Raw genomic sequence first — 14,629 nt, forward strand, 5'->3', positions numbered from 1 at the left:
GGTCATAAGTCAAGCAGGTTGAAACAGCTTTTAAATATTGACTTCTACTGTAGAACATTTGGTCCAGACAGATAAACATGGAGATCTGTAATGGAACTATTTATGCAATAATAAGGTACGAATCATTCCAGAAGAATGAAGTGGTAGGATTCAGCTGGTTCGCACCAGTTCGGCAGAACCAGTAGGCTAATTTTTTGTTGCCCAGAACCAGAACGGACTTCTGGAAGCAGCATCCACACAGAGAACCAGTTGTTCACATATTTGAATCCCACCACTGTTTAATGTGGAGCATGTGTGCATAGGGGGTACATTTTGAAACTATTGGGCTTTTACGTATGTTGTTTCAAGCAACCAAAACAGGCTTCTTGGACTCAGCTGCAAAACTAGTCCTGCATAAAATAGTCCAGAAGAAATCACTACTAAGGCAAGTGGTGCCTCAAGATAGTGCTGAAGGTCTTGGTCTACGATTGAGGAGATCCAGGTTCTAGCTCCACTATCATCCACAAAAGCACATTGGGTGACTTTGGGCCTGTCACTCTCTCAACCCAGCATGATCAAATAGTAAGAAGGCAAAGTTCCTGAACAAAATAGGGGAATACAGATGTAATGAACACAATAAACAAATATGTGTTCTGATGTAGAAGAACAGGCAGAGGGGTGAGATGGTGACCCTTATCAGACGCCAATATAGTACTGAACTTTAGTTGACTAGATTCTTGAGCAATACATTTTTTGAACTGCATCCTAATATGTGGTCCTGATCACTTGCGCCTGGCCTCTGAACAGACTGTCTACATCACTATAATCTGTCAGGATGATACATACCATGAAAAGATTCATTTTCATGCATTAAAAATATAGAACATAAATGTAATATATTGGCCTTATCTGCTTAAATCATTTGCTTTATGTCTAACTGCTTGCTTAATGGCTGACCTACTTTTATATGTTAGGTAACAGTTGCTGGCTGAGCTAGACTTGCTGTTTCCAGTCTGTTAAGTAGGTTTGGGGCGGGAAATTGCTACTTTAAATCTATTGGTCACCACCTAGAGGCCAACTGTATAAATAGCTGCACAGCAGTTATTAGCTTGCTTCTGTTCTGTTCTGACTCTGAATAAACTTGTTGCTGTTTGAACATCTTGTCTCACTTAATGCCTGCAAGAACCGAATATTTAACAATAAACCAACAATATAACAAAAATATCATACTATTAATTTATTAGATTTTTTATCCCACTTTTATTATTTTTATAAAAAAAAACTTAAACAGCTTTTATTGATAAACATAACAATCATTTAAGCATCAGCAATAGTAACTTCAACTTTCACCCCAGGCTCAATGCTGATAGAAGTTATTTGTTTGACAATCTCTGAAGGCGCTTATGTATACGCATTTGGAAACGATCCCAAGTTTTGGAACCTTCACCACATGGTGTTTTTCTCGTAGTGATTCGCAGAGTCTTAGTAGGCATGCGAACAGGGCCTTTCACTTTTAGTTTTTTTTCTTTAGCACCTCTGATGAGATCTGCACAAACCTTTTCAAGAGACTTCACATTGCGACTTGTCAAAGTAATTCTTATTCGATGAATTGCTACTTCTTGTTCCACAGGGGCCTTCCCAGTATCTTTAAATGCCTTATACTTGGGACAGGAGAGATGCACAGGAAACGCCTAGCTCTGGAAATAAACTTAGCCAGCTTTGGCAGAATTCTAGCATTAGTACGTCTCCAATCTTGGCTATGTTTCAAGACCTCTTGGAAACAGGAAGACATTCAAAAAACTATGAGAAAAAGGTTGAGCTCTAAATTTCCTTTGTACTCCGTCCTCCTTTGTCCGCTTAGTAGTCCGAACCGCCGTATTAGTAAGTACTTATGTAGCCCCTTACTGGATACACTCACAGGGATCTTTCCGTCTGCGCGGAATGGTTGCCTCGGGCAACAAAAGGCAAATATGAATAGCGAACAGAAGACCACTCCCCTCGGCCCTCTCTCTTCCCAAAGAACAGACTGAGCTCTTTCAGTTTCTATCCAGTCAGGAAGCGCCTTTGGGCTGCCAGAGAAAGGCACGAGCCGCCATCGAGCACGACGCAGAGGCGGGCAGGAAAGGAGGAACGTGGCCTAAGAGCTCTCACGGTGCTCGAGTTCGTACATTCCCCCCGCCCCTGTCTCGGCGAGAGGCTCCCTTCCTCCTCACCATAGCTGCCGCGAAGCTTTCCTGACCGACTTAATCCCGGCCGAAGTGAGCACTAGAGGCCGAAGGAACAGCGGTGAGCCAGGAAACAAAGGACAAAACAGCAACAATGACACTCGCCCAAAAGGAAGCATTATTTTTATAAATAATTCAAGGTGCTCCTCCTATTTTCTCCACAACAACTCTGTGAGGTGGGTTGGGATGAGAGAGAGTGACTGGCCCAGCTAGTCACCCAGTCCTAGCTAGCTTTCATGCCTAAGGGGGGACTAAAACTCACAGTCTCCTGTGTTTTAATTAATTTAAAATTATATGCTCTCTACCTTTCAGTGGCTCTGGGTGGTTCAGCAGAATAAAGCAAATAAATTATAATAAAACCAATAAAAGATGACAAGCAAGATGAAGCGAGTGATCTCCCTCTGCCTTTCCAAAGGCCTAGGTGTAAAGCAGTATCTTCCGTTTTGCCACTCCCCGTCGTGGGGTTACGGAACCAACAAGATGGTTCCACCCTAGGCACTTAATGGACCCTGAGTGGTTCCAGGCGGCGCTTGGGTCCCCACCTGCTGCCTTCACTCACAGCTCGGCCGATGCCCTAGTGGAAGCCTGGGAAAAGGCAGCCACAGAGGCACTTGACCGAGTTGTACCCATGCAGCCCCTGACCCGGTGCAGATCCCAGTGGGCTCCATGGTTCTCCACAGAGCTCCGGGAGATGAAGCATCGGAGACGGGGCCTAGAGAGCTGTTGGAGATCCAGCCGGTCTGAATCTGACCGATTGCAACTAAGGTCCTCTATGAGGTCTTATCTCATGGCGATGAGGACGGCAAGATCTAATTACTTTGCTACCCTCATCGCGTCCGCAGATAATCGCTCAGCCGCCCTGTTTAGGGTGACCCGCTCCCTCCTTAATCAGGAGGTGAGGGAGGAACCCTTGCAGGGTCGTGCCAAGGAGTTTAGCCAACATCTGTCGGACAAAATTGCTCGGATCCGGACCAGTTTGGACTCCAACTGGGCAGAGTCTGATGGTGAGGACATGGGCGGTCTTGGTGGTGTTATCTGGGAAGAGTTCGATCCTGTGACTCCGGAAGATGTGGACAGGATCATGGGGAGGCTGAGCTCCACCATGTGTTTATTGGACCCGTGCCCCTCCTGGCTGGTTTATGCAGCTCGGAAGGGGACATGAGGCTGGCTCCAGGCAGTGATAACTGCTTCTTTGAGTGAGGGTAGTTTTCCCGCCGCCTTGAAGGAGGTGGTGGTGAGACCCCTCCTCAAGAAGCCTGCCCTGGACTCGGCTGCTTTAAACAACTATAGACCGGTCTCCCACCTTCGCTTTCTTGCGAAGGTTGTTGAGAGCGTGGTGGCACATCAGCTCCCTTTGTTCCTGGAGGAAGCTGATTATCTGGACCCGTACCAATCGGGCTTCAGGCCTGGGTACAGCATGGAGACGGCATTGGTCGCGCTGGTGAATGATCTTTGGCGGGCTCGGGACAGGGGTTGCTCCTCTGTCCTAGTCCTTTTAGATCTCTCAGCGGCTTTCGATACCATCGACCATGGTATCTTACTGCGGCGTCTCAGGGGGATGGGAGTGGGAGGCACTGTTTCGCAGTGGTTCTCCTCCTACCTCCTGGGACATTCGCAGTCGGTGTTGGCAGGAGGGCAGAGGTTGGCCTCGAGGCCTCTCGTTTGTGGAGTTCCTCAGGGGTCAGTCCTCTCGCCTCTCCTGTTCAACATCTATATGAAGCCACTGGGTGAGATCATTTGTGGTTTTGGGGTCGGGTATCATCAGTATGCTGATGATACCCAGCTTTTCATCTCCACCCCAAACCACCCCAGTGACGCTCTCGATGTGATGTCCCGTTGCCTGGAGGCAGTTCGGGTCTGGATGGGGAGGAACAGGCTTCGGCTCAATCCAGACAAGACTGAGTGGTTGTACGTGCCGGCATCTTGGGAAATTCAGGTTATTCCATCTTTAACCATGGGGGGGGGGTGAGGTATTAACCCCCCCCCCCGTAGATAGGGCTCGCAACGTGCCGGCATCTCGGGAAATTCAGGTTATTCCATCTTTAACCATGGGGGGGGTTGAGGTATTCCCCCCCCCGTAGATAGGGCTCGCAACTTGGGTGTCCTCCTGGATTCACAGCTCTCCCTGGAAGATCATATAGGAGCGGTGACTAGGGGGGGGCTTTGTCCAGGTTCTCCTGGTGCACCAGTTGCGACCCTATCTGGACCAGGATGCCTTGCATACAATCTCTCATGTGCTCATGACCTCTCGTTTAGACTACTGCAATGCTCTCTACATGGGGCTGCCCTTGAGGACCACTCGAAGGCTTCAACTGGTGCAGAATGCGGCCGCGCGAGTTGTGTTGGGGGTCTCCCGATACTCCCATGTAACACCTCTACTCCGCGAGCTGCATTGGCTTCCAGTTGCCCTCTGGGTAAGATTCAAGGTGCTGGTGATGACCTATAAAGCCCTAAATGGCATGGGTCCGGATTACTTACGGGAGCACCTGCTGCCGGCATCAACTTCCCTTCGTCCAGTGCGATCCCACAGAGAGGGCCTCCTCAGGGTGCCGTCGGTCAGAGAGTGTCGGCTGGTGACCCCCAGGGGGAGGGCATTCTCTGTGGGCACGCCAGACCTTTGGAATCATTTACCGCTTGATCTCCGGACGGCTCCTGACCTTTGCTCCTTCCACCGTGACCTGAAAACTCACCTATTTAAACAAGCCGGCCTGGTCTGATGGGTTTGGGGTATTTTAATAGTAATTTTAATTAACTTTTATTGCAATTGGGCTTTTTTATTTAATTCTTATCTTAACTTTTGTATATTGTATTTTTATTGCATTTTATTGCCCTGTACACCGCCCTGAGTCCTTCGGGAGAAGGGCGGTATAGAAATTAAATAAATAAATAAATAAATAAATAAATAAATAAATAAATAAATAAATAAATAATGTAATGTATTGGCTTTAATTGCTGCAATCAGGTGAATGATTGCTTAACTGCTGTATTGTTTGAAATCCAGACTGTTTGTCTCCAGGACTGTTAATGGTGTTTTGGGCGGGAATTGTTACTTTAAATCTATTGGTTGCTGCCTAAAGGCGATCTGTATATATAGCTGTTCAGCAGCCGTTAAGGCTGCTTCTGTTGTTACGAATAAACGTGTTTGCTGTTTCACCACTCTGCCTCGTCAATGCCTAACCGAACCAAGAACCAGTGGCAACGAAGGTGGGACGTGCTGCTTAATGAAGAGAGCCAGAAGTCACTAGGGGGTGAGGCCAGCACCAGAGCCTGGCAGGAACTACATTCTGCAAGCCACGCTGGAGACCACCACGCCCTAAGGATCCGTCCTAGGGCCTGCACAGAAGCCTAGCAGCACAAGGCATTGCGAGCAAGAAACAACTCACCATGGCCAAAGTCAGCAAATTGGAGGAATTTGACATGGTGCATCTTGAGAGGTGGAGTTCTTACATCTTTCATGTCAAGAATTATCTGCTAGCTAACCAGGTTAGCGAAGACGGTTTGAAGGCTGTGACACTCCTGTGCATTTGTGGCCCCACTACGTTCAACATAACTGAGAACCTGGTCGCCCCTGCTCTACTCAAGTCAGCCACCAATGCAGACCTCAAAAAGAAGCTCAAGGACCACTTCAAGCCAAAACTCTCCATCATAGCTTGGAGACATGCATTTGAGCAGCAGGAGCAATAGCCTGGTGAGTCTGCAACTGAGTTCATAGCCACCCTCCAACGGGCGTCTCAGCTTTGCAACTTTGCAGACCTCGAGGAAAGACTGAAGGACTGTTTAGTTTGCGGACTGAGAAACTGAGAGCTCCACCAGAAGCTATTTGTGAAGGATGCTGTCTCTCTCCAAGATGCCTTGAAGGAGGTGATGGCTGCCAAAGCCACCGGAGGGGCTGTTAAAGCCTTGCGGCCCTCCAAGAGCACCCCCAATCCAGAGACCGTCCACCATGAGGACGCAGAATGAGCGGAAGATTCTGACATGGACCTCGAGGTCGATCAGATGCGGAAGCAACCGGAGAGGGGACAGAGGCCAGCTGACAAGGCAGTTTCCTTCCCTCAATGCATGGGCTGCGGAGGCCGTCATAGATGCTCGGAGTGCCAGTTCGAAGCAGCAATGTGCCGGGCATGTGACAAACCAAGCCACATTGCCACCATCTGCAGAGGTCGCCAGAGGGACGGTCCACAAGAAGAAGCATTCAGGAGAGGTACCGGGGCCCCGGGGCAACACAGAGTAGGCTTTTACTCCAGCCAGAGGAGCGTGTTCAGGACTGGTGCCCATCGCCCCCTTAAAGAGAAGCTTAGGCTCAAGGTCAAGCTTCAGGGAGTTCCATGCAACATGGAACTGGACACAGGGGCTGCCCTATCCATAATTTCCCAAGGGACTTTCAAGCACATTTGCAGTCGCAGCGGCAGACAAGTTAAACTCAGACTGGCTAACCTTCTCCTGATGGATTTCCAAAACTCCCGTGTAGCAGTCAAGGGAGAAGCTATGCTCAACATACAGTTCAAGGAGTTTGAGGGTCCACTGGATGTCGTAGTAGTGGAAGGCCAATGCACAAGCCTCATTGGTCTTGACTGGTTTGATGCCTTGGGCATCCAAGTAACTGGCATTCACAGAACACAAGCGGCAGACCTGTCTGCAGTTTGCCAAGAGTTTGCTGATGTCTTCAGCTCAAGTTTAGGGATGTACAAGGATCCTCCTATTGCCCTTCATCTTGATCCTACAGTAGCCCCAATACGGATCAAGCCTCGTAGAGTGCCTTTCGCCCTCTTTCACCTCTATGGGGTGTGGGAGACCCCATAGTCACGCCACTTAAGGCCAATGGTGAGGTGTGCATATGCGTGGATTATAAGTGCACTGTCAACAGGGCACTTTAACAACACCCATATCCAATGCCTGTAGTCAGCCATATCTTGGCGTCACTACAGGAAGGTCGCGTATTCACCAAATTTGATTTGGCACAAGTCTACCACCAACTGCCCGTGGACGAGGCCATGGCAGAAGCTCAGACCATTGTCACCCACAGGGGGGCTTTCAGGGTTAAGCGCCTACAGTTCAGGGTTAGTGTAGCCCCAGGGCTCTTTCAGGAATGATGGAGCACACACTCAAGGGCATTCCAGGGATGCACCCCTATTTCAATGATGTCCTCATAGCAGGGGAGTCAGTGGAGATTTTGGCAGAATGGCTCAAAGCAGTCCTTCAGTGTTTCTGTGAAGCGGGGCTGAAACTAAAAATGGAGAAATGCAAGATTGGGGTAGATTCAACTGAGTTCCTTGGTTTCCGCATTGTTCTGCAACATTGGTCTAAGAGGGATGGAGGAAGAAAATCAGACACAGAAACTTTGATGCCAAACTTGGGTTTAATTGACAAAAACTCAACAAACAGCACTGGCTACAGTGCAACACAATGCCAGAACAGATTATTATGATTGGCTCCAAGGTGTCCAAAGTGACAAGAGGATATCTGAATTTCAGTTTACTGTGCACCAAAGTATACTGAAAATTACCTTGTGTTGAATTGGTGCAAATGACTTTAGAATATTTGCCAGATAATCTGTAATGATGTCTTTATTTAAAAAAATCATCCAGACGTTATGCTGTAGAAGAACCCATTCTTATCCAAACTTGTACTATAAAAATGGGACATGTTAAACAAAATGCCATATAGCATATATAGATATGTATAATGCAATTGTGTATAATTCCAGCTTTGTTTTGTTTTTGCAATCACCAGATGGTCAAAATGCCTTTGTGAATTGCCTTGGTAATTTGAATTTCAGGAAATAAGTATCACAAATGAGTATCATTTTTTAGACAGAATTTTTAAAAAGCACGTTCTCTCCAGTGTTCTTCTTTCAGTCCTTGCCATCAGAACAAAATTGATTTCTTGTAGCCATTACAACAGAAATAGGCCCTGTGGAGAAAATAATCCAGTGCCCCAGGGAAGCCAATTCAACCAACAACAAAGCACATGCTGTACATTGAGAGGCTGTTCTTGTTCTTATTTTACAATGGGTGGGAGGTATATCACCTTACATCATAAATGCTCTTGCGAAATCTAACATGATTAACAGTTCATTTATGTGTACATAAATTTTAATGAGTCCGTGTTGCATGTTCCTAAGAATATTTTATTCTGAGCCTGAGTTTAAGGCCTGAGTACAAACAATATAAGTGTCCATGATAGCTCACCCCACTGTTTCAAAGTCCCTGACCCAAACAGCTTCAATCTCTGGCATAGTTACCTTCCTTGTCTGAAACTCCCAGCATCAAAGATTGAAAAAGATCTGAGAGCCATTTAATCTAATCCCATTCATAGATATAGAATGCTATTATCAGTAACACAGAGTATGCTTGTAGCACTCTGTTAGTCCATATTCCATATTAGGTGGCTGGCTAATCTCTTTAATTAAACACACTGCCAAAAATGTACAAAGCATTCCCTTCAAGTAGCTCCCTACCCATCACTCTTGTGGTCACCTTGGCCACACTATTGCTATTATAGATCTTTTTACAATAGATTAATTATGGCACAGACTTATTTTTGGAACAATAACTAATAACTATATGGAGCATTGGTTGAGCCATCTGTCAATTCTAGGGTTTTTAAATCCCATGTTTTGAAAAATAATCTTTACATTTAAACAATTATAGCAATTATACTTTGATTGGAAGCCACTACTGCAAGAACTATCTTAAGTAATATTGGAAGTGATGAAAGAATTGGTAGGTTTCTCTTGATGACTCAGCTGTTCTGCCTCATTCCATGTCTGAACTGGGATGTGATAGCAGGTGGAAGCTCCTGTATGTACAGGCTCATTGACATCCATTACCTCTGTCAAGTCTGCCTCCAAAGTACTAACAGTGTGGGTCACCTGTGCTACATGAACTTTGTTGGCTACTCTTTTATGCAGAAGGCAACTGAAGATCTTCTTGAATCCCTTCCGGAAATGCTTCGATACCAGGGCATAGACAATAGGATTGACACAGGAATTGGCGTATGAGATTAGGTGAGAGAGGACCCTGAGCACAAAGGTAACATTGTTGAGGGGAAAATAGCCAAACCAAAAGCAAAGGATGACCAAGTGATGGGGCAGCCAACAAAGGCAGAAGAGAACAGTCACAATAATGATCATTCGAGTGACTTTGCGTTTACCTTTCTTACAATCAGACATGATTTTCATGGGATCCACAGATGTCCAGAGATAGCGAATGGTCCTTAAATAGGTGAAGCTGAGAATCAATACTGGGATGACATAGCTGAAGACAAATGTGCAGAGATCCATAATCTTGCGCTGTGACATTTTCCAGATGGGATGACAGACAGTAATGTTGGCAATCTGATACTCCTGGAAGTAGCTGACATATGGTCCAGAGAAGATGAATGAAAGACCCCAGATGAAGCAAATTGCTGTGACAGCATTCCTAGGTGTTCTTAGTTCTCTCGAATGCAAAGGATACCTTATAGCCAAATACCTAGGTAGACAAAAGGAAAGCAAGGAAAAGCTACAATATTGAGGTATGCCAATAGGTGAAGAAAATTCAGAGTTGTAGGCTGCAACTACTTAGATGAGTACAATAGTATTCTGTGAGTATAGAGCCATGGCTGCAGAGCATTTCTCCTGGGAACTGAAAGATGTTCATGTTAGGAGAGATGGTAGCCACATGCATGGAAGGGCAGAGAGTATTAGGGCAAAAAGAAAGGAGGAGGAGACAACTGGGAAGCCTCTTTGCCACTGACACTTCAGGAGTGCTCCATTTTGCTGTATACAAAACAAGTCACAATGATGAATAGATTTCTGGGGGACCATTTCACACAGTGGAAAGGATTTTAACCACTTCTTCAAGCTGGGATCAGGGGAAGCTCTGTCTAGCTAAGTTGCCAATGTTTGGTGATGGAATGTTTTGCAAAGATTTGGCCCAGTCATTGAGAATTAAGCTGAAAAGCATTACACATTCTTCTCCCAACATAGACATACTGTAGATATAGACATTTTCAAGTATAGTTTTTAATATACAGTATTTGGTAGGGAGTTTTGGTTGAAAAGGCTCTCAGCATTAAAAAGAAAAATGGATAATAGCCCACGACCAAGAAACCAAAAGTCACAGAATCTTGTTAATTGAGTTCATTGTTAGGAAAAGAGGTTATAGACTGTTAGAAACTGGATAAATTAGATAACCACATGTTAGCACATACATTGAAATGGAAACTCTGAGATTTGTTTGAATTTCTGTATTACAAAAATTCCTAACAACAACCTAACACCTTTCTCGAGACAGAAGGCTGAATCCGGCTTCCCTATGGGCTTTGCTTGTCAGAAGGTCGCAAAAGGAGATCTCATGACCCCAGACAACTGCAACTGTCATAAATATGAGTCAGTTGCCAAGCATCCAAATTTTGATCATGTGACCATGGGGATGCTGCAATGTTGTAAGTGTGAAAAACAGTTATATCAGTTATAAGTTTTTTTTCAGTACCGTTGTAACTGGGAAAGGTCACTAAATGAACTGCTGTTAGTCAAGGACTAGGTGTGTACGTGTGTGTGAGTGTGTGTGTGTGTGTGTGTGTGTGTAATATCTTGCTCCCTGACAAAACGTATGTGTACACAAATTCATATATCCTAGTACTATTAGCACTGGCCGAGTACCGTGGTACAGAACTATTATGTTCTAGAAAAGAAAGTCCAAAGATCTGAAGGATACCAGAATTGAAGGATGCCAAGAATGAGAAAGCCTACATAGTTGCAGAAACAGCTTGCACTGCCTTCTCCCAGGGTTTTTAATTCTCCAGTCTAATCTACAGTTCTGGGATTTCTTAATGATCTTCCATCAAAGTACTAAAATATGCAACATTACTTAGTCTGTTTGTTTTTTAGATTAGCAAGGTGCTGCCACCAGCTGTGACTTCCATTATTTATATAAAACTATGCTTTCTATTCCATGTGGGGCAGAAACCTCTCAAACTTCCTTAGATATATATATAGCTTCTCGACATTTCTTTTCCTTGCCTTCCTTATTTGGTAAGCATTAGTGTACCCTGCCTAATGTTTGGCAATGTTAGAATTAGTGCCCTGGTCCACATACTAGAAAATTGGTAAATGTAAAAGGCTGTTGAAGTAATCACTTGTGCCCTGTATGTGTGTTTTAAAAATATTTGGTATTTGATTTGGAATAATGGTTTGAATTAACTCTCTGTTCTTTAAAAAAAAAACAACAGTTTTCCGATTATGTTGAAACACAGGCTGTATGCACGTCATTTCCCCAAAAAAGTTTTCTTCATTCTTGAAATCATCTTGACATAATGCATATCCAGAGATATTACATTCACAGGAGAATGGAAAACTCACAACAGTATATAAAAGTATTAGGAAACAACCACAAGTATAAGCAGCATCATAAGCAGTTGAAGAATAATGCAAAATATGGTTTGTCTTCTGTTGCAGACTAACTTGTGTTCTGTTCAGCAATGTGTGTTCTGGTTTAGTGATATGGAATCATGTTATTCTTTAAAAAGAATAAAAAGAATGCATGTTATTCTTTAAAAAGAGCACACTATGATCCTATATCATATTAATTTTACATTCTATTATATTAAATGACTAAGATGCAGCAGTAAAAAACCCAAATAATTTATAGAAGAACTTTTTTCAATTTTCATGGGAATATTTTTAACAATCTGTGAGTAATTTACATATCAAAGAATAAATATATATCACCAGATATATATAAAATCCCTTACTGGAATAAACACTGTCTGTGGAGGTTGCCTGTACCTACATATCTACGTTACACCCCAATAAAGTCAAATGGGACCGGAGCCTAGCAGATGATAGACATTTCATTGTCTACCTTTTCCCAGATATTGAAAACCTTCCCAGAACTCTAATGCTATGTTTTTACTGCATCCGAAAAAATGTCAATATCATTGCTTTTCCATGCCTGACTATGGGGTGCTGAGATTTAGAGAAAGCAGTTTTCCTTAAGGCCAGCAGATGTATTTATAGTCGAGATAAGGCAGAAAGCCAGGATATTATTATACTATATTACTATTATGATATTTATAGTCTATATATACATACTGTACATTTATAATCTATAGAGAGTATTATATTGTGTGTATACACACACATACATGTATACATACACACATACTATAGTACTGTTTGTATTATATTACTATGCTGCAATAGTGAATGAAGTTGAAAAAAATTGGAAGGAGTGAAGAGAGCTGATCTATAAAGTCTCTGAAAGTTGGATGTAATTGAACATATGAATAAGAGAGAGAGCACTATATTTTTCATCAGTTTCCCCACTCAATAGAGGCAGAGATAAAGCTACTCTGTAAATGTTAAGGTCATTTATTCCATATGCATTTTGGTGCTTTGATTTAATGTGTGTAATTTATTTCATCTACTCCATCAGCAAGAAACTGCCTGGATGGTCACACTAGATTGCAAGATTTTACACTAGATGACTGTTAGAATATCATGCTGTTGTTACCTCTTCTGTATAAATGCAGAAAAATAAATTTTAATGAAATAGTTAAACTATTGGGTGTTGTTGATATCATAACTCTACCAATGCACCTGACATTTTGCAAATTAGAGATAACCCCTTCCAAACAAAAATATTGCTTTTGTATAAGAGAGGCACAACATTACAATGTTCCAATAGCCGTCTAATCGCAAAACCTTGCAATATAGTATGGCTGTCCACTTAAACTCATTTAAATTTAAACTCATTTTAAACTGAGCTTTTCAACAGATGCATGTTCTCCCTGCAGGTTACGAGACAAAGTGGGGGAGGTGTTCAGGGAGTCTGGAAAGTTATAATTGTTTGAAAGTTAAAATCGTATAGTAGTTTCCAAAACTACTCCATGACTTTCAAAATTCAGACCTTCTCCCCAGCCCTTCAGTTTACTCACCTGTCTAAGGATACAGTTGTGAGAGTGAAACTGCTGGCATACATGGTCAGATAGATGAAGAAATGCACGGCTTTACACATGAAGGGGCCAAAGATCCAATCATCCAGGCTATAGATGGTGGCCTGGAAGGGCACACAGAAGACAATGAAGCAGAGGTCAGCCACACCTAGATTAAGGATGAAGAGGTTGGTGGTACTGGTCACTTGCCCGTTCCTCAGCAGCACTGCAAGGACTAGAGAGTTGCCCACGGTGCCTATTAGGAAAATCAAAGAGTATACCAAGGGAATGATTACAGAGATCAGCTGCCAAGTGTTGCTCTCACTAACCCAGGAAGAGTTTAGCAGGTTCAGTGATCTGTTCATCTTGGAAGCAAAGTGTCCTCTGGTAGGGAAGAAATGGAATCAAGATGCTTCGGTCTCTGGATCTGCCAGAAATGCTCGAATCACTTACAGCTGCAGACTGCTTTCAGTCAAAACTTGGAAAAGAAAATAACAATTTTCTTCTTAGCAGATATTTTCTGCATGTACTTTTCCATTTATAATCCTGCAGATCAGAGGAACTTCCATTCACTGATGCCAGACCTCTGTCTGCCATCACATATTGTGAAAGCTGTACTTTTTCTTGAAAGCGGATTTCCACTTTGTGCAGTGCTGAAACGCTTTTTAGTTGTCTGCCGTGTCTCTCACAGGAAACCATTCACTGGCAGCCACTCTTGTAGGTGTGCAAGCTAAGACCAAACTTCATGACAGTCGTGCTCACTGCCCATGTTATATTCCCCTCCGAGCCTGTTATATTCAGCCTGTGCTGAATCCTCCTTCATCATATTCATGGGGACAACTAATATATTCAAGACATCCCCTTGTTTCCAGGGAGACAAACAGCCAAAATAAAAGTAATGGTGTCTATGGAAATAGAAGCCCCCCTCCTCTCTCACACACACACAAACGCACACACATCCTCTCTGATCATTTAGGTAGTTGCCCATGTGCTTTAGTTGGAAGGTTTCAGGAAGTTTCCACTGAGAACTTAAAATGCAGTTGAATGAACAGCACAGTCTGGGTAGGTCAGAAACAGAACCTCTTGTGCTGCAAGTTCTCGTCAAAAACATTTCAAGCACCTACTGGGAATGCGATAGTACATTCACTGACAGCTGCCATATAAGGCCAATGTAAATGTTTTGCATACTGTTTTCCTCCAATTCTGACAAATGTTATCGCCAGGGCTTTTTTTCTCATAGAACGCTCAGAACGGAGTTCCGGCACCTTTTTTGGATGGAACCTTGTAGGGTAGGCAAGGTGGGTTGTATGACATGTGTGAGTTCCGGCACCTTTTTCTTTTACAAAAAAAGCACTGGTTATCGCTAAAAACGTGCCTGCACTAACATCAGCAACCAGGAAGCAAGGGATGTATATGCTCAGGACACTGGGTCTGGAGTTCAGAGTTTGAGGAAGGAGCAGGGGCAGTGGAGTAGGCTCAATGTGGAGGGATTCACAGAACTCATAAAT

The 14,629-nt window shown here is 43.7% G+C and overlaps 1 protein-coding gene and 1 pseudogene across 2 annotated transcripts; both read right to left on the reverse strand.

Annotated features, from left to right (window-relative positions):
* Positions 1-1,263: 1,263 nt before the first annotated feature.
* Positions 1,264-2,320, reverse strand: LOC310634022 (small ribosomal subunit protein uS10-like; annotated as a pseudogene). The gene is made up of 2 exons (XR_014494480.1): positions 2,193-2,320; positions 1,264-1,634 (listed from the first exon to the last, which is right to left on the reverse strand). The product of XR_014494480.1 is annotated as a small ribosomal subunit protein uS10-like (transcript).
* A 6,575-nt stretch (positions 2,321-8,895) lies between these two features.
* GALR2 (galanin receptor 2) lies at positions 8,896-13,489 on the reverse strand (the record flags this gene model as incomplete). The annotated part of the gene is made up of 2 exons (XM_083356587.1): positions 13,125-13,489; positions 8,896-9,676 (listed from the first exon to the last, which is right to left on the reverse strand). The coding sequence occupies exons 1-2, from the start codon at positions 13,484-13,486 to the stop codon at positions 8,896-8,898; spliced, it is 1,143 nt and encodes a 380-aa protein (XP_083212713.1). The 5' UTR covers positions 13,487-13,489.
* Between the last annotated feature and the right edge of the window lie 1,140 nt (positions 13,490-14,629).

This window comes from Vipera ursinii (genome assembly GCF_947247035.1).
Source record: "Vipera ursinii genome assembly, chromosome: 2".
NCBI lineage: Eukaryota > Metazoa > Chordata > Lepidosauria > Squamata > Viperidae > Vipera > Vipera ursinii.